We start from the raw sequence: 27,212 nt of genomic DNA, 5'->3' as shown, positions 1-27,212 counted from the left end.
ACTACCAATTTTCACGGAAATCTTAGAACCACTATATCGGTTTGGCATGGAATGGCTGATATCTATAAATAGAACATTACACAGTTGCCATTTTTCGGCGTAAGAGTATTCCTTCTGTTCTTTCATTATCCAGTTAGACCACCGGACAGCGGAGACAGTTTATATGATCATTGTGGAGTTATTAATAGAGCAGCAGCCCGATGTTTCTTGCAGAGTAGAGCAGTTGTATGGATGAATCGATCTCCATCGCTGATAATTGTTGCGTGGACGTAGTTATTCTGTAACAACACAAAGATGGTCAATGAGGGCACTGAGTTTTGAACTAACGTTCGATCGCTTACTAAGCGAACGCGCAACCAATGTGGCTAGAAGACCCCCATAATTGGGAGTTGATTAGCAAAAAAATAGAGATTCGGCTCTGGACCATGCAGGGGAATTCCGATTTGGCCTCAGTTTTCCCTTTTCTTTAATACTCATGAACCTCGCCGAGCATTAGAAAAAATAGTTAAAGAGCTATAGTATGCATTTCAACGCCGAAGTAGCAAAAAAAAAATTAAATTTAATGTGATGAATAGTCGTTGAAATAATAGTTGGTCGGGTCAGAGCCACCTTTCCCTATCTTTAATTTCAATAAATCAGGTCCTCTTCAAGTATGTTTGCTTTTTTTTGACAGCTTGTCTTTTTTTGAATTCCAAACTTTAAGTTGCCACTCTTACTGGAACGATCCAGATCAACATATCAAATTGAAACCAATTAGCTAGATTTCTTTGAAACGTTGTTACACTTGTAAACAATTTGGATTTTGTTTTAGTGATTATTGATTGTATTTGTTTTTTTTAGTTTATGTGGTTAAAAATAGAGGGCGCTATATATTTCATATTTTTCTCTTGAAAGCTGAGTGTTACGGATGGAAAATAGACATCACAACCCGATAGGGAACCCCAAATAAAAAAAAAGGGAAACAAGAGCAAATTGAAGCAATAAAATTATAAAAATTGAGAGATTCATTTATTGCGGATAAGGGCAATAAACTAGGATGCTTCGGCCGCTTGTGGACGAAACAAAGGAAATAGAAAAAGAAGAAAAATGTATTCCCCAAGAAGATTGTTTACGTCTCCGGATAGGATAGGGAAAGAAAAACAATAACATAAATTTTAGACCTGATGAACAGGCGACAAATATTTTCTTTTCTCTTTTTAGTTTTTTAGTACCTGTAGTTTAGGTAAAGGAGAATTCTTTCTCCTTCTCATGAGTAAGAAAAACGTGTATATATATTTTAGCAAAATAGAAATAAAGGTAGTCTAAGAACAGAACTCACGCGAAAGCGTAAAATTTTTCTTTTTCGTAGAGAAATTTTTCACTGAGCTTTTATTGCATAACATATCCAAAACTCAGAGAGGCATTTTTTTCGTTTTTGGATTATTATTTTTCAAAGTTAACATGTTTTGGTTGCGCAGGTAGCTTAATGAAAAATATAACAGTCTGCCATGTGCATAGTTATAAACCATAAGATTGTTTATTTAAATATCTAATCTTATCAAAAAGAGTATCGATATGGAGTTCCTTATAGTCCGGGAAAGATCTATTACCTAAGTCCAATCTAATTAACTTATGCGATACAAAAGCAATAATCCAAATTGATTCAAGTTTTAACGTATAACATGATGGTCTAGAATAAAGACTCTCAAACTATTTTGGGCAAGAGATCCCTTTTCCAGAATGAAGTGATACCATCTACCCCCAAAAATTTGTGGTTGATCAAGTGAGTTAACTTGATATCATTTTTGATATCATATCAATATAGACATAAAATTCAGAAAATATCAAGTGTAATTAATAATTATTAATACAAGTTTCGACAATAATTCTTTCCACTAAAATATTAGTCATTCTTATAACGAGTTGGTTCACGTAAAACAACTTATATAGTATCTTGTCGACCCCTGGGAAACTGATATCGACCACTTTGAGAACCCCCGGTCTAGGGTAAGAAATACGAGGGTCGTTCAAAAAATAGGTTTCAGTGCCTCAGAAATTTCGGAAAAATAAAGTTAGGACAAAAAACAAGTTGACTTTCGTAATCTACATTTTATTTTCTATTTTTCTACATAATCGCCGTAACGTTCGAGGCATTTTTCATAGCGTGGCACGAGTTATTCTATTTCGAGTGCGAAGTGCGTAGCGTCCAACTTTTTGAAATACGATGTAATTGCGTCACGAATTTCTTCAGTGTTATCGAATCGTTGACCGCCGAACGCCGCGATTAAGAACAAAAGGCGAGAGGAGTGTTCCTCATCCACGATAATTCGCGGCTCCATTGTGCTCGCGTAACTCAAGAGCAATTAAAAAAATTTAAATGGACTGTGTTCGAGCATCCTCCTTACTCCCCAGACCTCGCCTCTAGCAACTATCACTTATTCCCGGTGATGAAACAGGCGTTCGACGGTCAACGATTCGATAACACTGAAGAAATTCGTGACGCAGTTGCATCATACATCAAAAAGTTGGACGCTACGCACTTTACGTTCGGAATAGAGAAACTCGTGCCACACTATGAAAAATGCCACGAACGTTCCGGCGATTATGTAGAAAAATAGAAAATAAAACGTAGACTACGAAAATCATCTCATTTTTTTGTCCTAACTTTATTTTTCTTCGATTTCTGAGGCACTGAAACTTATTTTTTGAACTACCCTCGTAATAATGAGTATTGATAATGTAGCCATGCTACAATCGAAACAATAGGAATATTGAACGAGGACTGAAAACATGTTAACATTGAAAAATCATAACTCAAAAACGAACAAAACAAATCATGACAAAATCTGATTTTTTTATGTGTTATGTAAAAAACCTTTCAAGAAAAAAATATGAAAACATATAGCGCTCTTGATCCCGAAACCTTGTAAACTATAAAAAAACAAATACAATCAATAATTACGAAACCAAAATCAAAAATTTGGCTAGGGCAATATTTTTCTCACAAAAGACTAATTGGCTAATTGGCTTCAATTTGATATGTCGATCATCTGAATCGGTCCAGTAGCTCAGAATTTAAGAGTTTTTGAAAAAAGGCATTTTTGGTAAAAAGTGGAAAAAAAATTAGCTCCCCCCTAAAATGGAAATATGACTTTCGAATTTACGCGGGTTACGTATATTCGATTCTAAAGGGTGTGTCACATCAAATTGCATCACGGAAACAACGCTGTAGAAATTTAATTTTTAGGAATTATATCTTCAGCTTTCGCTTATAATCAGATAAGAGTGTATAGATCACGTTGACCATGCTTCACTGTCAATTTTTCGTAAATTTGGAAAAATGTCGTCGAACGAAAAAGAGCGTCGTGAATTAATCCTGTGCACTCATTTCGAGAATCCGGAGTTGTCACATCGGGACATCGGTAAGATGCTGGGAATCGTCCAATCCACGGTCAGCAGAGTACTAAAACGATACTTCGAGAACCTAACCATCGACCGGAAGGTGAAGAACGGCAAAAATGGATGCTCCGTCAGTGAAAAAGATCACAAGCGCGTAGTTAAGCAGTTTAGACGTAATCCGAGAAGTTCGGTCCGGGATGTCGCCAATAAGCTGAATTTGTCAAGTTCATTCGTCCAGCGGACCAAGCAGCGGGAGGGCCTGCGTACATACAAGGTTCAGAAGGCTCCTAACCGCGACGAAAGGCAAAACATGGTGGGGAAGACGCGAGCCCGGAAGCTGTACACCGAAATGCTGACGAAGCCGCATTGCCTGGTAATGGACGACGAAACCTACGTCAAAGCGGACTTTCGTCAGCTGCCGGGCCTGTTGTTCTTCTCCGCAGAGGACAAATTCAGCGTTCCGGAGGAGATTCGCAAGCAGAAACTATCCAAGTTTGCCAAAAAGTACATGGTGTGGCAAGCGATCTGCTCTTGCGGAAAGCGGAGCGCCCCCTTCGTGATGACCGGCACGGTAAACGGGCAGGTTTACCTTGAGGAGTGCCTACAGAAGCGCTTACTACCACTATTGAAGTAGCACGAGGGCCCGACCATCTTCTGGCCGGATCTCGCTTCGTGCCACTATTCAAAGGACGTGTTGGAGTGGTACGAAGCCAACGGGGTCACCTTCGTGCCAAAGGAAATGAACCCGTCCAACGCGCCGGAACTTCGCCCAATAGAGAAATATTGGGCGATTATGAAGCAGACCCTCCGGAAGAACCCAAAAGTTGTCAAATCGGAGGCGGACTTCAAGAGAAAATGGATTTCTGTTAAAAAAAAACTACAACCTGACGTTGTACAGAACCTTAGGGGCTGTCCACATACCACGTGGACAGAAAAACTACGATTTCAGACACCCCCCTCCCCCACCGTGGACAAACATGGACATTGTCTATACCCCTCCCCCTGTTGTCCACGTGGACATTTCTCTATTTCTTGGAAAAAATAATCGTAAAAATAGCTGAATTGCGCCTAAATTTAAGTTTATGTTTGTTTCTATTCTCTATTATATGTTTGTACATTATAAACATGTGAACATAATTAACAGAGGCAATTTCTTCTCAATTCTTTGACAGCTTTGAGGGACAACAACTCGTGAAGCTATTTGTATTGCTGTTTGTTTACTTCCAAATATCATTTATCATGTGATCACGTTATAAAACATAATATTTACGTTATAGCAAAACATCACATGTAAATCTAATCTCGGACATTTTCTATCATAAACCGACGCAAGCTGGCTGAACTGTGAGTTTTCAAGAGAATAAGACAATGAAATCAAGTGCTTCGTAGTTGGAATACAGTGATTGAAAATCATAACATGTATAAGGATATAGACATGTTGTGTTGTGCTATGTAGTTTTGGCGTGTTCAACTCCAAAATTGCCGATCATTCATCATTCTTCATGCAACTTGCTGAATTTATCATCGCAGAACTTCTTTGTTTTCTCGTTAAAAAACTGTGTCCAATGAGTCGAAATTATTTTTTTTATCCCATTTGTTTATTTATTTAGGTTCATTAGCATTTTATCGTGTACATGTCACATTTTTTTGTCAAATCTATAAATAGCGCATGACACAGTTGCCATATTAGATGTAAGAGTATTCCTTTCATACCATTGCATATGGTACATTATACAATAGCCATTAAGGCGTAAGAGTACTCTATCTGTTCTTCCATTGTCCAGCTGGACCACCGGACAGCGGACACAGTTAATATGATCATTGTTGTGTTATTAATAGAACAACAGCCCGATGTTTCTTGCAGAGCAGTGCAGTTGTAAGGATGAATCGATCTTATTTCGGCCGTGGATCGATTTCCATCGCTGATAATTGTTGCGTGGACGTAGTTATTCTGTTACAACACAAAGATGGTCAATTGAGGACCCTGAGTTTTAAACTCACGATCGATCGCTTACTTAGCGAACGTGATGAACAAAAATTGCAATATCTGATGATAGCCGGTAGACTATCTCATCCTAGTCAAACTCTAAAAATTTTTGGAGGGGCTTCCAAAGAAATATGAGGTATGGCATTATTCTGGAAGAGGACGCCTTGGCCAATTCTGAACGTTTGTTCTAGATTGACGATTTTGCTTCGTTTAGTTATGAATAGTGCTTGTTGAAGTTTATCAATTGTATGTTTGGTAGAAGCTTATAATGCATAATTTTTTATCTATCTTACTAGACACAAAGAATGACTTTCTGCAGGTGAAGATCGGTTTTGGAGATATGAAGATATGATGGTTCATTTCGCTCACCTCAAAGATTTTTTTTCGCTCAACATTGTTGTAAAGGATAATATTTTTCTTCGCCTGACACTATTTGCATCAAACTGCGAGTTTTCATTGCATTTATGAAGTGAGTTGTTGATGAAGATACGATCCATTTCATGTTTTCGGTCAACAGGTGTAGAACTCATACATTGTAGCGTTCCTTAATCTAGTTTCACCAGGTGCTCATGAACATAGATACTTGTAAGGAACCTGCTAATTGATGTGTCGTATACCGAGGATTATTGTTCATCAGCGTCTCGATTCGATTATCATCAGTAGCGCACCCAAACTTGCTGGACTACCCAATAACTAGAAGCGTATTCCACAAAATATTATAATTCACCGAAGAAGAGCATCGCTGCTAGGAAGACTTCTCTAAAGATAGGTCCCCGTGAATGAATTTGTTGTTCGAGTTCTTGAATAACATAAACGAAGCGGTTTTTACATTGAGAGCGGAAACTGAATCGAAACATCGAAAACAATGTCGTGTTTAATTAATATTACAACATTCCAACATGCTTTAGTGGTATCTGATCCTGCCGATAATAGCGTCCCAATTCTGATTGATAATGATAACGTAAGATTCTTTAAAATCAATTAAAACAAATCGATAGCTCTCAGCTCATGTGCGATACTCTCTGAATACAAATTTCGGCAAAAATTTCAACGATGTGTATAAATATAGAATTTTTACCGCGCAGTGCTATCAGACAGCAGAAATACGTATAGATTTGCTTGCAATGCAGAATATTTTTCTTATATTGTTGAACACAGATATATATTTGTTTTTCAAAATATTTATTAGTGTCCACGTGGATGTGATATAGACCCCCTCCCCCCTCACCGTGGACAAACGTGGACATTTTTGTAACCCCTACCACCCCTAAAGTTGTCCACGTGGTATGTGGACAGCCCCTTATGGACGGCGTAAAGAGGAAGGTGCGAGCATACGGGCTTGGGCTCGAAGTATGAATAAAAAGAAAATGCCAAAAGTTGTTTAATAGTTTTTATTTTACTGTCTAAAATTTTCAAAAGGATCGGTCTACTGGGCGAATTTCTACAGCGTTTTTTCCGTGATGCAATTTGATGTGACACACCCTTTATATTTTTGGTGGCATTATGTTGGTACTCATGTCTCTCACTTATGCTGACAAGTACGGCTATTTTGAATGTTCAGTTAATTTTTGACAACTGCTTTTCTTACACGTGTTTTGGTTCGTTGAAATTTTTCTTTAAAAACAAAAAACAAAAAACAATCTGAAAACATGAAGTCACATCCTTAGTTCTTTGTTTTTGCTTAGTTTTTGATTCCCTCTCAAATGCACCACACTTAGGAGAATGTCATCTCCCGATGTTTCTTCACTGCACAAAATTTCACTCCCATACGAACAGTTATGAATTATTCATACTTGCTTACATCGTTAGATGAAAAAGCAAACATTACTGCAGTAAACCCCCGTTGCATAAGAAACGTTGGCCAGTCTGTTAGAAAAGTAATAACCGCCACCAACAAATCTCCGACCGGGAACAGCAACACCGAAAGCCACCACTACCCCGTCCTTTCGGGTTTGGGAATGCTGTGCTGAATATTTCAGCAGAAAATAAACAGATGCAGCAACGCCGACGAAATAAAATGAACGGAAGAGCAGCTTCGATGGCGTTTCTTGCTGTCGGAAAGAAACAGACGAAACGGCAAAACAATGTACCGAAATTTGCGCAAACCAAATGTAGGTTTTAATTTCTGGCGAAAGCTATTTGTTCGTTCTTGTTAAACCGACATTCCTGCATCCTTTTGCGCTCTCCCGCCGCCGTGGGCGCAGTTCTGGAACCGTTGTGGAATGTTGCCCCCCAGACAGACCATGAATTGCAACTGGAAGCAGTAGGAAACATGGGTACACTTACCAGCACGTAGACGGCAAATGGCATCACCACGACCGCGACCAGCAGATCGGCCAACGCGAGGGACACTATGAAGTAGTTGGTCACCGTTTGTAAAGTCCGCTCGCGGCACACGGCCAGTATCACTAGCACATTGCCGAACAGGGTCAGGATTGGGAACAGCACTAGGATCAGGCCCCAGTAGTTGTAGTCATCTGGAAGAGAAGAGAGCGTGATAGTTGTTAAACTCCAAAATTCATCATCTGCTCAAGAATAAAATCAAACCGAGGAAAGCCCCTGAGAAAATCGTAAAACTGACTTGAATTACGTTGGAAATTTAAACTCAAATTAAAATGAAAATTACCCTTTTCCTTATTAAACTAAGAAATGTGCCGTGTGTATCCACCACAAAGAGCTTGATGTGTAGAAAATATGCAACCTCGTTTCATCCCGCCGGAGGTAGCAAAGTTAACATACTCCAGATGCGTGGAAGTGCGGGAGTGGGTGGGAAAATACAAATATCCGGAACAGTTCATATCTTACTGGAGTGCTTTGCACAAACTTTGCCAGACACTGGAAGTGGTGATGATACTGCTGCTACCGGAACTTTGCTGACGTGTAACTGTATCTATCTAAGGATGTGTGTGTGTGTAGGTTATAGTAATACTGGTAGAACAAGCCCGGCAAAACGAACATAAATTTGATTCCATCCCAGTCGTATTACAAAATTATGACATCCCAATATTAATAAATTTCAGCACCGGTACGTCATCATCCGGGCTCTGGCGGTGGAGAGGAACTGCACGAGTTAACCTACAGCAGGAAGCCAGAAGACAACTTTATGGCACCCGAGACACGATTACGGAGGTATTCGGTTAAATTATGTTGACTGGAAAGTGGATCTGTGTGTGTGTGTGTGTGTGTTAGTGGCAATGAGATACGACATTGTGAAGCATTGCAAGTTTTGGAGAAAGTGATCTCCGTGACATTCGGTCGTATTGGAACGGTAGTTAAATTATGGGCGATATACCGTTGATTTCGTTTAGGGACGATTTTACCCCAGGTGGGAATGGATATTTGGGTGATTATGAAATTTAAATCCCATTTGGAAGCGAAACCGTATGATTTCCCTTAGGTGTGGTATTTAAAAATGATCTTCACTTTGGGCCAAATTAAAACTTTGTTTTTGTTTTTACGCAAAATTTGAAATATTCGAAATATTCCAATTTTCGTAGACATATGATTTTACGGATTTATAATAGGCGCCGAATGTTGTTCTGTTGGTATTACATTCTGTCAAAACTATACGGGGGATTTGTAATTTTAAATCCTTCAGCTGAACTAGAGATGTGCCATCCGCTCATGAGCTGTTCATTTGAATCGCTTCATCATAGTGAGTGGAATCGGATCGGCTCGCAATCAAAACAACGCAGCTCATCGGCTCATTACGGAGCTGGAGAGCTGATGAGCTGCTGAGCTGTTGAGCTGATGAGCTGTTGAGCTAATGAGCAGCTGAGCTGATGAGCTGCTGAGCTGTTGAGTTGAAGAGCTGCAAAGCTGTGGTGCGCAAAAGCTGCAGAGAGTGTGAATTGTGAGACGCGAAAGAATTTTTCGTCTCGCGCGCTTCATGATATGACGTCAGTTCGTTTTCGTGTGTCCCTCTTCGTTCTTTAGCTTTAGCAGAGATGCCAGATAGGAAAAAAGTTTTTGTTTGAAGATATTCAATCGTTCGTTACTTCTTTAATTTAACTTTAATTTTTCCTATTTTTTCTGTTGTTTAAGTTCAGCATATCCTAAGCATCTTCTATGTTGTATTTCAGCATTGAATATTTGTTGTATATTATATTATTAGAATTCATATTAGTTTTAGTTTGTGTACAATTACAAATTAAATTCGCTTATTTTTTTGCTTTCCGTCTATTAAGAAAATACACACTATTAAATGTCCCATGGTAGTTATACAATTGTGTGGACAACCGCAAAATTCAACAGAGCTGAAGAGCTGTTCCAAATGAGCACCTCACTTGTATGAGCTGAACGGCTGTCGGTAGTGCTAATGTGAATACTGAGCACGTTCTGTCATTTAGTTTATTTAAAGCGTTTTTAAGAACAAGTTATTTTTTTATTGCTCGGCGATTTTTGCTATGGATGATTTCTATGAATAATTTCAATTTCTGAAGATATTGCGTGAAATTTTGTGTTGCAAATAAAATCGTTTTGCCACATTAAGGACGACTATCAATCTCTTCGACTGATGAAAACATCGACAAAATAGAAGGAATGATGCTCGGAAATCTTCATTTAGGTTTGAGAGAGCTAGCCCGTGAACTAAAAATCTCTCACGAGCCGTTCGTCATATTTTGGTTGATGTTTGGGGCATGAGAAACGTCACAACACGACTAGTGCCAACAGAGCTCAATTTTCAACAAAAACAAAAATCATCGATCATGTGGCTGAAGATATGCTCAAATGATCATATACTGATCACACGCTGATCCGAAGCATTATTACTTACCACGAGACATGGGTGTAATTTTTTACTATTTCTTAAACTCAAATTACCGCTTGGGAAAACCCTTTCTAATAGAATTGAAGACATAAAAACGAATTTAATGCGAGAACTGACGTCAATTCCTAAATACAGCTATAAAAAATCATTCGATGACAGGATTGTTTATTGGAAAAAGTGTAATGCTTAGAAGCAGTGTTGCCAGATTTTAATCTGTACAAGAGGGGATGAAAGTCTTTCTCATCTGTACTTTTCTGTCCAAAAATCTGTACCATCGAAAATATTTGTTGCAGTGTTGGAAAAAATCACCTTCGCTAAGATCAAATGCATAGATTTTCGGGCTAGGTTGCATCGAAAACCTATATATTCCAAACGAAAATTAAAATGACAGACCCTGGCAACCATTGAATATGAGCAAATGAACTTTTGTCCTTCAATATGTTTTGATGTTTATTTTTTCCACCCAGTGTCATTTTCATCTTGATTATCGGAAACGTCAGAACTGAATTTCATTTCAGCCAAATGAATATCAGCTGTTGTTAACTTCTAACCTGAGGCTGCTGTGTGCGGTTGGGTTTTGCATTTCCCGGATGCCGTAATCGGAAATACCTTATGAAATTCCCGATGTCGCAAATGACTCGACGGTAGCCAAAACCACTCGTTGTATCCATTCTGCATATGCCGTTGCTACCGTCTCGCCAAATAAAATTTATTTTGAACTTAAATTCACTGCCAGAACGAATATCGTTTCGGATGTGATGAATATCAATTTGTTGCTTTTGATATCCAAAGTATAAATAACAGCAAATTTATGAACCCCACTCAATGTCGTATTCATTCGTTATAGCAAATTTGCTCATGCAACAGCGATATGAACAAAATGAACTCGTTTGTTATTGTCATATAATGAGGGCAGTGTGTTTCAAGCTGAAAAAAAGTCATTTACACAGGAACAAAATCATATTCGTTTCTCGTGAATATTTGTTGATATTCTAAGACACTGTTTGTTAGTATGAAAACATACTCATTTATTTACTACAAATACTACATTTACATTTTCAAGCCCTTCGTGTGTTTTATAATGTTTATACATAGTTTTTTTTGGATCTAGATTGTGTACTATCATGAATTAAAATTTAAAAAAAAATTATTCAAGCGACGCTGCAGCAGTAAAAGTCGTCATGTACCTTAATTATGCTTTGTTCGAATGTAAGAAATTTCGCACGCAGAAAAATCTGTACCAATCTGTACTTTTTGACGAAAATCTGTACTCTGTACCGTACAGAATCTGTAAAACAAATTATGAAAAAAATCTGTACCCTTCCTGATAAATCTGTACGTGTGGCAACACTGCTTAGAAGAGCTCTATTGAGAAGGCTATACTATAAAGGGCCTGTTGGGTAAGGAAGTAAAAAGTGCCCCCAAACCAAATCACCAGCTCTATGGAAAATATTATATAAGTTACCATATAAGAAATTTTGACCATTTTTTGAACCCCTAAGTTTATCATAGGATCTATGGCTCATTGACTTCAATTTGATATGTCGATCATCTAAATGGGTCCAGTAGTTCAAAAGTTATATTTTTTAATGAAGGCATTTTTGGATTTAAAAAAATGGAAATTTAATCTTTTGACCATCGGTTTACTTTGAAAATTTATTTATTTCATCAATTCTTTAATTCTTTAATTCTTTAATTCTTTAATTCTTTAATTCTTTAATTCTTTAATTCTTTAATTCTTTAATTCTTTAATTCTTTAATTCTTTAATTCTTTAATTCTTTAATTCTTTAATTCTTTAATTCTTTAATTCTTTAATTCTTTAATTCTTTAATTCTTTAATTCTTTAATTCTTTAATTCTTTAATTCTTTAATTCTTTAATTCTTTAATTCTTTAATTCTTTAATTCTTTAATTCTTTAATTCTTTAATTCTTTAATTCTTTAATTCTTTAATTCTTTAATTCTTTAATTCTTTAATTCTTTAATTCTTTAATTCTTTAATTCTTTAATTCTTTAATTCTTTAATTCTTTAATTCTTTAATTCTTTAATTCTTTAATTCTTTAATTCTTCAATTCTTTAATTCTTTAATTCTTTAATTCTTTAATTCTTTAATTCTTTAATTCTTTAATTCTTTAATTCTTTAATTCTTTAATTCTTTAATTCTTTAATTCTTTAATTCTTTAATTCTTTAATTCTTTAATTCTTTAATTCTTTAATTCTTTAATTCTTTAATTCTTTAATTCTTTAATTCTTTAATTCTTTAATTCTTTAATTCTTTAATTCTTTAATTCTTTAATTCTTTAATTCTTTAATTCTTTAATTCTTTAATTCTTTAATTCTTTAATTCTTTAATTCTTTAATTCTTTAATTCTTTAATTCTTTAATTCTTTAATTCTTTAATTCTTTAATTCTTTAATTCTTTAATTCTTTAATTCTTTAATTCTTTAATTCTTTAATTCTTTAATTCTTTAATTCTTTAATTCTTTAATTCTTTAATTCTTTAATTCTTTAATTCTTTAATTCTTTAATTCTTTAATTCTTTAATTCTTTAATTCTTTAATTCTTTAATTCTTTAATTCTTTAATTCTTTAATTCTTTAATTCTTTAATTCTTTAATTCTTTAATTCTTTAATTCTTTAATTCTTTAATTCTTTAATTCTTTAATTCTTTAATTCTTTAATTCTTTAATTCTTTAATTCTTTAATTCTTTAATTCTTTAATTCTTTAATTCTTTAATTCTTTAATTCTTTAATTCTTTAATTCTTTAATTCTTTAATTCTTTAATTCTTTAATTCTTTAATTCTTTAATTCTTTAATTCTTTAATTCTTTAATTCTTTAATTCTTTAATTCTTTAATTCTTTAATTCTTTAATTCTTTAATTCTTTAATTCTTTAATTCTTTAATTCTTTAATTCTTTAATTCTTTAATTCTTTAATTCTTTAATTCTTTAATTCTTTAATTCTTTAATTCTTTAATTCTTTAATTCTTTAATTCTTTAATTCTTTAATTCTTTAATTCTTTAATTCTTTAATTCTTTAATTCTTTAATTCTTTAATTCTTTAATTCTTTAATTCTTTAATTCTTTAATTCTTTAATTCTTTAATTCTTTAATTCTTTAATTCTTTAATTCTTTAATTCTTTAATTCTTTAATTCTTTAATTCTTTAATTCTTTAATTCTTTAATTCTTTAATTCTTTAATTCTTTAATTCTTTAATTCTTTAATTCTTTAATTCTTTAATTCTTTAATTCTTTAATTCTTTAATTCTTTAATTCTTTAATTCTTTAATTCTTTAATTCTTTAATTCTTTAATTCTTTAATTCTTTAATTCTTTAATTCTTTAATTCTTTAATTCTTTAATTCTTTAATTCTTTAATTCTTTAATTCTTTAATTCTTTAATTCTTTAATTCTTTAATTCTTTAATTCTTTAATTCTTTAATTCTTTAATTCTTTAATTCTTTAATTCTTTAATTCTTTAATTCTTTAATTCTTTAATTCTTTAATTCTTTAATTCTTTAATTCTTTAATTCTTTAATTCTTTAATTCTTTAATTCTTTAATTCTTTAATTCTTTAATTCTTTAATTCTTTAATTCTTTAATTCCTTAATTCTTTAATTCCTTAATTCTTTAATTCTTTAACGCGATTGTAGTGCTGGCAAATTTTTTTCATCAAAAATTTTAGTAGAAAACTTTTTTTTTCAATTAATGAGATTTTTTAGGGATCTAGAGATTCAGTAATACTATAATTAATATTCAAATGTGTTCCTTCGCCCCTTATAGATATGCGATTTTTTTCAGAATTTGAACAAAATTCTTACAACAAAAATTGCATTCCTAAAATATGATTGTTTTTAGAATTTTCAGACCTAGTACTGGTTTAATTTATTTTCAAATATGTTCATGTGTTTTTTTTTTTTTATTTTTGTAATTTTTTTCAGAATATTTCTAGAACTGCAAAAAATTTTTAATATTTTTTTATTTCTTTTTTTTACCATTATAAAAACTATGATTATATTGTATTCATGTATTCGTAAGAAGGTCCTCACAACTTATCACTAGCGCTCTGGAAAATATTGCATAGGGTACTAAATAAGAAAATTAGGTAATTTGATTCACTACAAGAGCTATGGTAAAAAGCGCAGTTTTTTACGCCATTCTCACCAGCTTGTAAATGAAAACATGGATAAAATACACAAAGTGTTGCACCATTACTTGTATTACCATCGATAATTCAACGAATTACCATCGAATTTATTCGAAATTGGATAGTTATACAAATAGATCAGATGATGATTTGTTTAGTCTTCTAAATTCAAATCCACAAACACAATTAAATAATCGATTTCATGAAAATAAAAAATAACATTATAAAAAAAAATCGTAAATATAAAAACACGTACGAATACATTTCAAAGCAATACTATGCCTCAAAACTTTATAAAAAAATTTAAGGGGTTGTATCTAGGACACGACCGCATATTTTCGACGTAGAACTACGTAATTATATTTTGCAATATTATTTTAGAATACATCGAAATTTTTGTAATAGATTGTGTTCTTCCTTACAAATAAATTTGATGAACGTCCTTCTACGTTTCATATGATGCCTAGGACTACCAAAATATGTGAACGGAAGGATTGTCGAACGATGATTGTATTTTACATTTCCCTCTAAAATTATTGCACATCTCATGTTTACGTAGTTCTCGAACCACGAAAGTTCATTCACCTCTAGTATCTGAAATGGCGATTTTCCCAGTCTTCTCAGTTTAAGAGTTCGTTTTAGGGAAACAAATTCCGGTCTGCACAACGACAAACGATACAAAAGTACTCAACGCCAAAAAATATCCCCGACTTGCATGTTTTGACAAAGCGGATTTCCCCAGGCACATTGATTTTGAAGTCCGTGTTAGGGAAACACAGCTCGGTGGGAACAAAAATACCCCCGACTTGCATGCATATTTGCAAACCGGATTTCCTCAGGTACTTTGATTTTGAAGTCTGTGTTGGGAAAGCTGTAAATCGGGCCAACCAAAACATGGCAGTTAGGGCGTTTAGATAACGTTTGACATTTTACAGTTGTTCAATTGTTCATCTCATGAAAAGTAACATTTTTTAATTGTGATAGACGCGTAGAAATATTTCCTATCAATTGATGCAAATATCTTTCCAATCTGTTAAGTAATGTTCGAGTTATAAGCATTCGAAATACGAGTAGGGTTAACACACAAATCGGCAGAACAAATGTATGGGAAAAAGGAAGTACTTCCAGTTTTCATGAATTTAAACCGTTTAGAGATTAGCGAATTGTAATGTATAGCATATCAAACAAATCTTAGCGAATTTCCGATTCGATTGGTATGCAAATCATGAGAATTCGTTGACAGTGAAAATAGTTATTGACGTTAACTTTATTTCATAACTGTTTCACTGTTTTCTGATTTGGCACCCTTCCTAAAAGACGTTCTACGTCAAAAATTACAAAATTTCGAATCACCAAAAAATTGTACCGCAGCACGCTCTACAATTCTGAAAAAATCACATATCAAAAACACTTACAGCTAAATGAAAATTATGTTTGTATGGATCTAAAAATTTAAAAAAATCCAAAATTTCCAATTTCAGTTTCAAAACTTTTATTTTCGATAAAAAAAAATTATAATTTATCTTGGTACACCATAGTAGACGCACTTTGAGTATTTTCTTAAATTTTCATTCTCAAGTCAATTGAGAATGGAGTAAAAAAAGAAAAACTACGTTTTCACTATAGCTTTTGTAGTGAACCATATGGGAATTTAGAAAATTACCTAATTTTCTTATTTGGTACCCTATACAATATTTTCCATAGCTCTAGTGATAATGTTGGGGGCACTTTTTTCGAACACTTGAATACAATACAAATATAGATTTCAGGAAAATAAAAAAATATTGCAAAATTTCAGGAAAAGGAAATTTAAAAAAAATATTTTTTTTAAATTATTAGATATTTTCGTACCGCGCAATCCTAGAAATTTTCAGAAAAAAAATCACATACATACAAACATACGAACATATTTTAATATATTAATTAAACCAACACTGGATCTCAAAATTCTAAAAAAAATCAAAATGTGTGAAAATATTTTTTTAGTACTAAAATTTTACACCGCCATAGTAAGATGCGCTGTCCCCACCCAGATAGTTTTTGAACAGAGTTCCGAAGAGTGGATGAGTATAGAGTAGACTGGCTACCCGATGAAGATGTAGAGATGAGAACGAATATGGCCAAAGATGTTTGGTCTACACTGTTCGATGGGTCATTTGAAACTGACCCTGTTCTAGCCATTTCGTGCCCTATTTATATGGTTGGTCCCATAGTCATCTGAATAGCGAATGACTTTGTTTGTATTGCGTCTGGAATTTTCGTTGTATAGCAGGTTCATTTCCATCCGTTCCTGTTCTTTGACAATTGGGTTGTTATTGTTTATATGAGTGTTATGATTGTTGTGTTGTCCTTAAAGGTGAGTATTATGTGTTGTCCAATTATGTGTATACAACGTTCTTTTCAGGCTGTGACTAACTAAAAGATAAGGAAGCATACGTATCTGTTTATATAATATAATAAATGTCCTTTTTTCAGGTGCGGCCTCAGATTCACCGCAGAGGATGCGTTTATAGTGTTCTTTTTGTATAGTTTTCTTCTGTATTGTGTGTTGTTTCTTTGTTGGTCGTAACATACACTTTCAAATTTTTATCTACTCATGTAAGGAATATGTTCTCTGAATTTTCGGTTGATTCCTTTAATTCTTTAATTCTTTAATTCTTTAATTCTTTAATTCTTTAATTCTTTAATTCTTTAATTCTTTAATTCTTTAATTCTTTAATTCTTTAATTCTTTAATTCTTTAATTCTTTAATTCTTTAATTCTTTAATTCTTTAATTCTTTAATTCTTTAATTCTTTAATTCTTTAATTCTTTAATTCTTTAATTCTTTAATTCTTTAATTCTTTAATTCTTTAATTCTTTAATTCTTTAATTCTTTAATTTTTTAATTCTTTAATTCTTTAATTCTTTAATTCTTTAATTCTTTAATTCTTTAATTCTTTAATTCTTTAATTCTTTAATTCTTTAATTCTTTAATTCTTTAATTCTTTAATTCTTTAATTCTTTAATTCTTTAATTCTTTAATTCTTTAATTCTTTAATTCTTTAATTCTTTAATTCTTTAATTCTTTAATTCTTTAATTCTTTAATTCTTTAATTCTTTAATTCTTTAATTCTTTAATTCTTTAATTCTTTAATTCTTTAATTCTTTAATTCTTTAATTCTTTAATTCTTTAATTCTTTAATTCTTTAATTCTTTAATTCTTTAATTCTTTAATTCTTTAATTCTTTAATTCTTTAATTCTTTAATTCTTTAATTCTTTAATTCTTTAATTCTTTAATTCTTTAATTCTTTAATTCTTTAATTCCTTAATTCTTTAATTCTTCAATTCTTTAATTCTTTAATTCTTTAATTCTTTAATTCTTTAATTCTATAATTCTTTAATTCTTTAATTCTTTAATTCTTTAATTCTTTAATTCTTTAATTCTTTAATTCTTTAATTATTTAATTCTTTAATTCTTTAATTCTTTAATTCTTTAATTCTTTAATTCTTTAATTCTTTAATTCTTTAATTCTTTAATTCTTTAATTCTTTAATTCTTTAATTCTTTAATTCTTTAATTCTTTAATTCTTTAATTCTTTAATTCTTTAATTCTTTAATTCTTTAATTCTTTAATTCTTTAATTCTTTAATTCTTTAATTCTTTAATTCTTTAATTCTTTAATTCTTTAATTCTTTAATTCTTTAATTCTTTAATTCTTTAATTCTTTAATTCCTTAATTCTTTAATTCTTTAATTCTTTAATTCTTTAATTCTTTAATTCTTTAATTCTTTAATTCTTTAATTCTTTAATTCTTTAATTCTTTAATTCTTTAATTCTTTAATTCTTTAATTCTTTAATTCTTTAATTCTTTAATTCTTTAATTCTTTAATCCCTAATTCATTAATTCCTTAATTCTTTAATCTTTTAATTCTTTAATTCTTTAATTCTTTAACGCGATTGTAGTGCTGGCAAATTTTTTTCATCAAAAATTTTAGTAGAAAACTTTTTTTTCAATTAATGAGATTTTTTAGGGATCTAGAGATTCAGTAATACTATAATTAATATTCAAATGTGTTCCTTCGCCCCTTATAGATATGCGATTTTTTTCAGAATTTGAACAAAATTCTTACAACAAAAATTGCATTCCTAAAATATGATTGTTTTTAGAATTTTCAGACCTAGTACTGGTTTAATTTATTTTCAAATATGTTCATGTGTTTTTTTTTATTTTTATAATTTTTTTCAGAATATTTCTAGAACTGCAATAAATTTTTAATATTTTTTTATTTCTTTTTTTTACCATTATAAAAACTATGATTATATTATATTCATGTATTCGTAAGAAGGGCCTCACAACTTATCACTAGCGCTCTGGAAAATATTGCATAGGGTACTAAATAAGAAAATTAGGTAATTTGATTCACTACAAGAGCTATGGTAAAAAGCGCAGTTTTTTACGCCATTCTCACCAGATTGTAAATGAAAACATGGATAAAATACACAAAGTGTTGCACCATTACTTGTATTACCATCGATAATTCAACGAATTACCATCGAATTTATTCGAAATTGGATAGTTATACAAATAGATCAGATGATGATTTGTTTAGTCTTCTAAATTCAAATCCACAAACACAATTAAATAATCGATTTCATGAAAATAAAAAATAACATTATAAAAAAAATCGTAAATATAAAAACACGTACGAATACATTTCAAAGCAATACTATGCCTCAAAACTTTATAAAAAAATTTAAGGGGTTGTATCTAGGACACGACCGCATATTTTCGACGTAGAACTACGTAATTATATTTTGCAATATTATTTTAGAATACATCGAAATTTTTGTAATAGATTGTGTTCTTCCTTACAAATAAATTTGATGAACGTCCTTCTACGTTTCATATGATGCCTAGGACTACCAAAATATGTGAACGGAAGGATTGTCGAACGATGATTGTATTTTACATTTCCCTCTAAAATTATTGCACATCTCATGTTTACGTAGTTCTCGAACCACGAAAGTTCATTCACCTCTAGTATCTGAAATGGCGATTTTCCCAGTCTTCTCAGTTTAAGAGTTCGTTTTAGGGAAACAAATTCCGGTCTGCACAACGACAAACGATACAAAAGTACTCAACGCCAAAAAATATCCCCGACTTGCATGTTTTGACAAAGCGGATTTCCCCAGGCACATTGATTTTGAAGTCCGTGTTAGGGAAACACAGCTCGGTTTTCTTCTGTATTGTGTGTTGTTTCTTTGTTGGTCGTGACATACACTTTCAAATTTTTATCTACTCATGTAAGGAATATGTTCTCTGAAGTTTCGGTTGATTCCGATAATTCAGTGTTGCGAAAACTGAAAATTAAAACCTATGATTCATCCTTATTCCGAAACCAAAACCACAAAATGCAAACAATTAACGTATCATGATTTCACTTACAATTTCTCCCGAAGAATTCTTGGTGACAAATCCGCTTTTGTTGGTGATACAAAATTTATGGTCCAATGAATTCTTTACCCGCTCTCAATGAGCTCCCAACATACCTTCGTTTTACGATCTTATCGTTACTCACATCACTTTCGAGAGAATCGTTTAGCTTCTGTAATTTTTCTCGACACCCCTTGTGCTCATGCTGTGAGAATGAACACATCTCGGAATCGGTTTCATTCCTTGGGCAGGTACAATCACTCACTCCCCCTCGGGTCCCGCCTGGCCGAACCTGGCTTGGAATGGAAAGGGGTGTAATAGATGCGTACGTGTGCAAGTGTGAGTTGTAATTAAAATACATCACACCAAACCAGAAACCAGAATGGGATTCATCGTCGCCCCGTCAGCGGGTCAACCCCTTGACTACTACTAACCCGTCAATGTCACTCCATGTACGGTGCCACGGAACACATTGATGTACACAATGAAACAATTTACTCTTATTTATGACTCGAAGACACACAAACATACTTTGTCATTAACGCTCCATGGTAAGAAGGAGTGTACGATATGGTGGGGGCGGCCAGAAGGCGGAATACATTTTACGAGACCCAGATGGGCAATTTCTCAAAGTGAGTGAGAAGATCTGCCTGTCGTTATTATGTCTGTACGTCAGGACGAGCTGAGTAATACCATTGTTTGTCGGCTCTTTCGAGTGCTGCTTACCTCCGAGCAGGAAAGTTTACAATAGACTTGGAATTACCTCTCGGAAGACACAGATGGCAGAAACCACATCCGGATCCCCTTGGTTGAGTTTTTCACGCCTCTAAAAGGAGGCATTTTTAACTTTGCCCGCCACCATGAATCATACTATTTACAGGCGCCAGCAAATATTAAAGACGAGCCTTGAATGGGGGAAAAAATATCCATCATCATATCTTGGACATCAAAGAAAGTTTTTGTGAGTCGAGTTTTGAGCCTTCGGGTCGGATTATCGCCTTGTGTAATTAAATTTTCACCAACGCTATCCATTAGCCGGCGAGTCTCGTTGGTGGAATACTTCGGAACCAAGCTAACTTATTAATAAAATTCACCGAACGTTTTCTCCGAAAGGTAAACAAAAACTTTCGCTTTTGCTTCGCGAACACTTCGGAAGCGGTTCAAATTCAGAGCGAAATATCATTTCAGCAGCTGGTGATTGACACCGAGCCTGAGAATGTTAATGATCTTGGAAATTATTCAACCTTCCACCTCCCGGCACAGTTTGTGCGTAATCGAATGGACAGCACCATGACGGCAGAGAGGAAGCACTTCAATTGCGCAAATCAAGTTCCGATCGCTTTCCGACGTAATGAATTGAAACTGACGGGAAACTTTCCGGCCATTGATTGATTAAGCTTAACTTTTGTTTTCGAACTTGTCTGAACGATTGCGGAGTAATCGTTTTAAAATTGTTTGCTTGCGAAACTTTTGCAGGCCAGAACGAAGAGGCTGGAGAGAGGATGTCGTTTCTAAGCTTATTTTGTAATTGAATTTCGATGTTTATTCCAGGTTTGGAAGGGGAGGGGGAGATGAACAGTGTCATTCTGAGATTCACACGGTGCTAATTCAACTTAGTCAGATATGTACACGGAGTATAATTTGAATAAAAACACTGTGAAATAGTTGTATTGTATATTTTGTGGTCTTGTTATTCTAGAAATTAATTACGTATATCATCATAGACACAATACGAATAGTCAAAAAAAAAGTTAAAATTAATTAAATAAACGCTATTTCTTGATGAGTCCTAATTAAGAGTGTATTTCATTTTTGTAACCAATGATTATGTTCATCGGTATTTGCTCCTCGAAACCCGAAGAGTTCTGATTTTCTCACGTTTATCTTGGGCTATGCAACATTTTACAATAAATAGTATAACAGCCATTCCATGTGATATAGTGGTTCTCCAATTTTCGTGAAAAGTGGTAATTTTGATCTTTATCGCAAAACATTACCTGTATTTTTTTTATTGGGGTGACCATTTCCATTTTAGAGTTGCGTAAAAAATCAACTTTTTCCCCTTTTTTCCAAAATTTTTTTGAACTACTTCACCGATTTCCAATCTTCTTTGCAAAAATATTACACTTGTAAAAAATTGGATTCCGTTTTCATAATTATTGATCGTATGTTTTTTATGGTCTCGGGACCAAGGGTGCTATATTTTTTAATATTTTTTTCTTAAAAGCTGAGGTTTTTTTACATAACATATCCAAAAATCAGAGAGGTGTTTTTTCCGTTTTGAAGTTATGATTTTTCAAAGTTAACCGATGCTCCAAAAAGTCTAATTTTTTTTCCTTTTTCCAGAAATGCCTTTATTCAAAAATTCATAACGTTTGAGTTACTAGACCGATTTAGATGATCGACATACCAATTGAAGTCAATGAGCTATTTTACGTGCAATAGGACATCCCATCCGAGCTCCCGTAGCTTCTGGCGGGTCATCAAAGATGTGTGAGGCCGAGCGTTTTCCTGGTGGAAAACAATCATTTCATTTCTGGCCGCTTCTGATTAATCGCCTGCTTCAAGCAGTCAAGCTGCTCACAGTAGACAACCGAGTTGAGGGTCTGGCCATAGTTGAGCAACTCATAGTGGATGATTCCCTTCCAATCCCATCAAACACACAGCAAAACCTTCCTGGCGGTCAATCCGGGCTTGGCTATGGTTTGGGTCGGCTCACCGCGCTTCGACCACGACTTTTTTGCTTTAGGTTGTCGTATGTGATCCACTTTTCATAACCAGTCACCATCTTCTTCAAAAATGGGTCGAGTTCGTTCCGTTTCAGCAGTGCATCGCAGGCGTTGATTCGATTTAAAAGATTTTTTTGCGTCAACTCGTGTGGCACCCATACATCCAGCTTTTTTTGGAATCCTATCTTCTGCAAATGGCTCCAAACGGTTTTATGGTCTATATCCAGTTCCTGGCCAATCGAGCGAGTGCTCACATGCCGGCCTACTTGAATGATTTCAACGATTTTATCGGTTTCCACGACGATTGGCCTACCAGTACGGGGTGAATCTTCGACAGCCACTACACCAGAACGAAATCGATCAAACCAACGATGTGCTGTGCGAATCGTTACAATATCGGGTCCATAAACTACACGAATTTTTTCGGCCGCCTTCGTTGCAGTTTTACCTCGCAGGTAGTAAAAACGTAAAATATGGCGAATTTATTGCTTGGTGGACTCCATCTTTGACACGCTATAACTTGAGACTGAAACGGACAATCACAACACTGTCAAAACGACACTTGTAGCACAGATTGTCGTCTTTAAATAGCCGTATAGTATGACCCGATGCGATAAGTACAACACAAGATATGTTTAAGTGTTGCCATATATTGACAATATACGACATTTCTTTTTCCCCAACCCAATATATAAACCTTCAAACCATTGTTCCTTCTTCGACCATTGTTTTTTCAACAATTATTTTCAAATCCTATACATAATCGAATCTCAAGAAATCATTTTTTTCATTAATGTATGAATGTCAAACATTCATACCATACAAGTCATACCTTAATAGAAACATTTCTCGTATCCAAAAACCTTCTCATTCCAAATTTGGCTCCATTTGCTTGACAAGTTCATGAGTTATACAGAATTCTTTTCATTTGTATGGCAGCCCTCCACTTACAGAGAATGGAAGGGGTATGTAACCACCACAGAAATATTTATTGCACCCTAAAACTTCCACACGCCAAATTTGGTTCCATTTGCTTGATTAATTTTCGAGTTATACAGAAATTTGGGTTTCATTTGTATGGCAACTCCCCTCTAGAGAGGGAGCAGGAATGTCAATTCACCATAGACACGGTTTGTGCCCCCTAAAACCTCCAGATGCCAAATTTCGCTCGATTTGCTTGATTGGTTCTCGAGTTATGTAGAAATTTGTCTTTCATTTGTATGGTAGCCTCCCATTAGAGGGGGGTGAGAAGAGCCGAACTACCATTGAATCGTTCATCGATCCTTAAAACCTATATATGCCAAGTTTGATTCCATTTGCTTGATTAGTTCTGGAATTATTCAGTCCCCTCTTTACAGAGGGGGGAGAGTGTCAAACCACCATAGAAACATTTATTGCCTCCTAAAACCTCCACATGCCAAATTTGACTCTGTTTGCTTGATTAGTTCTTGAGTTATTGAGAAATTTATGCCTCATTTGTACGGCAGCCCCTTCTTAGAGAGTGGGAGGATGTTTATTCATCATGGAAACGTCTCTCTGAGGGGGGAGGAGGGCTGCCATACAAATGAAGCATACATTTCCGCATAATTCAAGAACTATTCAAGCAAACGAAACTAAATTTTAGTATGTGGAGGATTTATGGGGAAGAAACATTTCTAAGGTGGATCGACACTTCTCCCCTCTCTCTAACGGTGGGCTGTCATACAAATGAAAACCAAATTTCTGCACAACTCGAAAACTTATCAAGCAAATGGAGTCAAATTTGGCATGTGAAGATTTTAGGGGGCACGAAACGTTTTTATGGTGAATGGACACTCATCCCCCTCTCTAAGGTGAGAAGAGGGGAGGGTCTGTCTTTATTCTATTATATTTTCTGAATCTAACATTTATTCCATGTAACGGGGAAACATGTTATTTGCAAGTGGTTGAAAATCTTGAACGAGAATTGTGTCTGAAAATAATCTGATATTATAATGATGAGTTTTGGTAGAAGTACTAGGATTTTTTTGTGCTCCCTTGGCCGAGTGGTTAGCGTCATAACTAACATGCAGGGTGTTCGGGTTCGATTCCCGTTCTGGTCGGGGGAATTTTTCGTCAAAGAAATTTCCTCCGACTTGCACTGTGATCACGCGTATTCTAGAGATTGCCACTCAGAATGCATTCAAGGCGTGTTATTTGGCATAGAAATCTCAACTAAGTACTAATAAAAATGACGCAAGTAATACTACGTTGAGACGGCGAAGTTCCTCTAGGAACGTTAGTGCCATTGAAGAAGAAGAAGAACTAGGATTTTTTTAGTAAAAAGTAAATTCAACGGGGTCGATTAGTAGATTAATCAGTGAAAAGTAACTTTGATAATTTTTCATGTCTTTGGAAAACAACCAAATGATAATGTTTTTGCACCAAAAGATAGTTTCATTTATTAGCTACCACCTACTACCAATTTCATTCAGTTTTGGATCATTTTATTGGGAAGTAAATTCAATTTAAACCAAGTACATTATTACATAATCGGCAAAAATCTATCAACACTACTCATTATCGTTTGTGTTTGACGTTTCCTTAGCGTGAGTACGTAGAAGTTACCCGTTCATAAATATTTAAATTTCTCCCGTGTTTCATCAGTTCTCATCATCGTTAATAGTTTACTGTGATTGCTTGGTGATTGTTTCGCAGTTGACCATAAAATATAATCAAGTGTAATGTAATTTTCGTCTAAACAATTACAAAATAAAGTGTCCGAAATTTGAATTCAATCTGTCCAAAATTCGATTCAGTGTCCGAAGTTTGATTCTTATTCGCTCCATTTGAAAAGCATTTTATTCGATGATTTTTTATGTTTTCAATCAAATAGGTACCAAAGTAGAAGGCCAATGTCCTGGAAAAAAGGTAATGAAGATGGTCGAGTTTCGAGCGACATAGCATGCGCTGCCATAACTATTACGCAAATAGTGACGTCAGTCGTTGTGTTTATCTTTGATTGCTCACCGCATCCATGTAAAAATGCTATTTTCAGGAAGTAATTCATCAATTAAAAACGTACATTTTTCAAGAGCTACCGCTGAATATGAGGCTAATGTGATAGCGTGGAGTGAATATTTGTGAAATCACGTTGAAAAAGATGAATAAAAGTGATATTTCTATGTGCCATTTTCACTCCCCCACGTTCATAGAAACAAACGAAGTTTCATTATTTTACCGTTATGCAGTTGATGTTTCGAAGGCTCTCAGTGTCGGTGTATATGTTGTGAGATAATAATCGCCAATTAATCAAAATTTAACCGAAAATGTTACTGCTCTCGAGAACTAAGCATACGACTGCTCTCTGGACCTTTTAACCACACGAACAATCGATATAAGCAACGATATAATTGTCATCTGTTAAAAACCAACCAATTGAATGATTTCATGAGAATTTTGGCTCAAATTATCATGCAACCGTGAGTACTTTCAACATTGTTTTGTTTCTTCCATATACATTCCATATTGAATGCAAATAATTACGACACGATATTTTGCTTGCCAATACAGGAAAACTTCGATATAACGTACCCTCGTTATAACGTACCCTCGATATAACGTCACTCGATATAACGTACATTTTACCTCGATATAAAGTACACATTTCTAAAGTGTAAAGGAAAAATTTTTTCAATATTTTTTTTCTGATAGAACAATTAATTATCTGTATTGTGATGCTAAAACAAGTTTTGTACCTTCAATCAATCCCGAAATACAGCTGGTTTTGTGATTCCGGATTCTAAATGAATCAAATTTTAATCAACAGTACGAAGGGAAACATCATGAGAAAGGCTGGCTTCGTCTTCTGATTGAAGTTATTCATTAACTTTACTAAAAAAGCAACACAATAAAGTATTATAGACTACGTTTGTGAGTACTTTATTATGCTTCGATATAACGTACAATTCGATACAACGTACAATTTTGAAAGTGAAATGTACGTTATATCGAAGTTTACCTGTACAGATACACTTCGCCTACTGCTCCACCTCTATATGTACCTCATTGGTAGAAGGCTTAAAGGCATATTGAACTAATTTATCAAAAATATCCACAAAACAATACCTGTGCATAACGTTTAGATCTGTTTTCTGCATCATATGCCTTAAGCGTCCGAAATATGATTCAGAACAGTATGTCTGGAGGGTGTCATCTGATTAAGCTCCCTATAATAACAGACGGAATTTCGGAATACGAGGCAAAAAGTATGATTTGGGATGTCAGAGAAAATGGCCATCTGATTTATTCATATGAACTTCGTGCAGAAAGTTGATTTACACGATAAAATACCCAATGCTAAATATCAGCTCAATCGGGCACTTACTAGAGTCGCAGACGTTAAAATTTGAGTTTCTAGAAAACCAAATAATCATCCAAGAGGATATCTCGAAACAAAACTTTTTTGTCTAAAAATGGACTTTTTGGCACAAAAAGCACATGGCACATTTGACATCAAAAACATTTTTGAAGACTCCGATTTTCTGTACCTCTCCCTTGAGTGATTTTTCGGATTTAAGAAAACTCGAATTTACGATATTCGATACGTTGTAATGAATGCAAAGCAAATTATTTACAAAAAAGTTGCCTTATGTTTTTGGAGTCGTTAACATTGATGATGCTGTGCTCCCGTGGTCGATTGGTTACCGTCCCAGATTATCATGCCGGGGGTTCGGGTTCGATTGCCGTTCTGACCGGGTGATTTTTCGTCGAAGAAATTTCTTCTGGCTTGCACTGTGGTCCACGTATTCTAGAACTTGCCAATTCC

General features: G+C 34.0%; 1 protein-coding gene across 7 annotated transcripts in view; it reads right to left on the bottom strand.

The window, feature by feature from the left end:
- The window catches only part of LOC129780098 (dopamine D2-like receptor), a 542,669-nt gene that overhangs the window by 380,869 nt on the left and 134,588 nt on the right, over window positions 1-27,212 (bottom strand). For all 7 annotated transcript variants that reach the window (XM_055788028.1, XM_055788030.1, XM_055788031.1 and 4 more), the window contains exon 3: window positions 7,652-7,842. In XM_055788028.1, coding sequence (XP_055644003.1) covers window positions 7,652-7,842 — 191 coding nt within the window. The remainder of the gene's footprint in view (window positions 1-7,651; window positions 7,843-27,212) is intronic.

Source organism: Toxorhynchites rutilus, chromosome 3 (genome assembly GCF_029784135.1).
Source record: "Toxorhynchites rutilus septentrionalis strain SRP chromosome 3, ASM2978413v1, whole genome shotgun sequence".
Taxonomy (NCBI): Eukaryota; Metazoa; Arthropoda; class Insecta; order Diptera; family Culicidae; genus Toxorhynchites; species Toxorhynchites rutilus.
The sequence above is the reverse complement of the archived record's forward strand: the minus strand, read 5'-3'. Positions and strand labels throughout refer to the sequence as shown.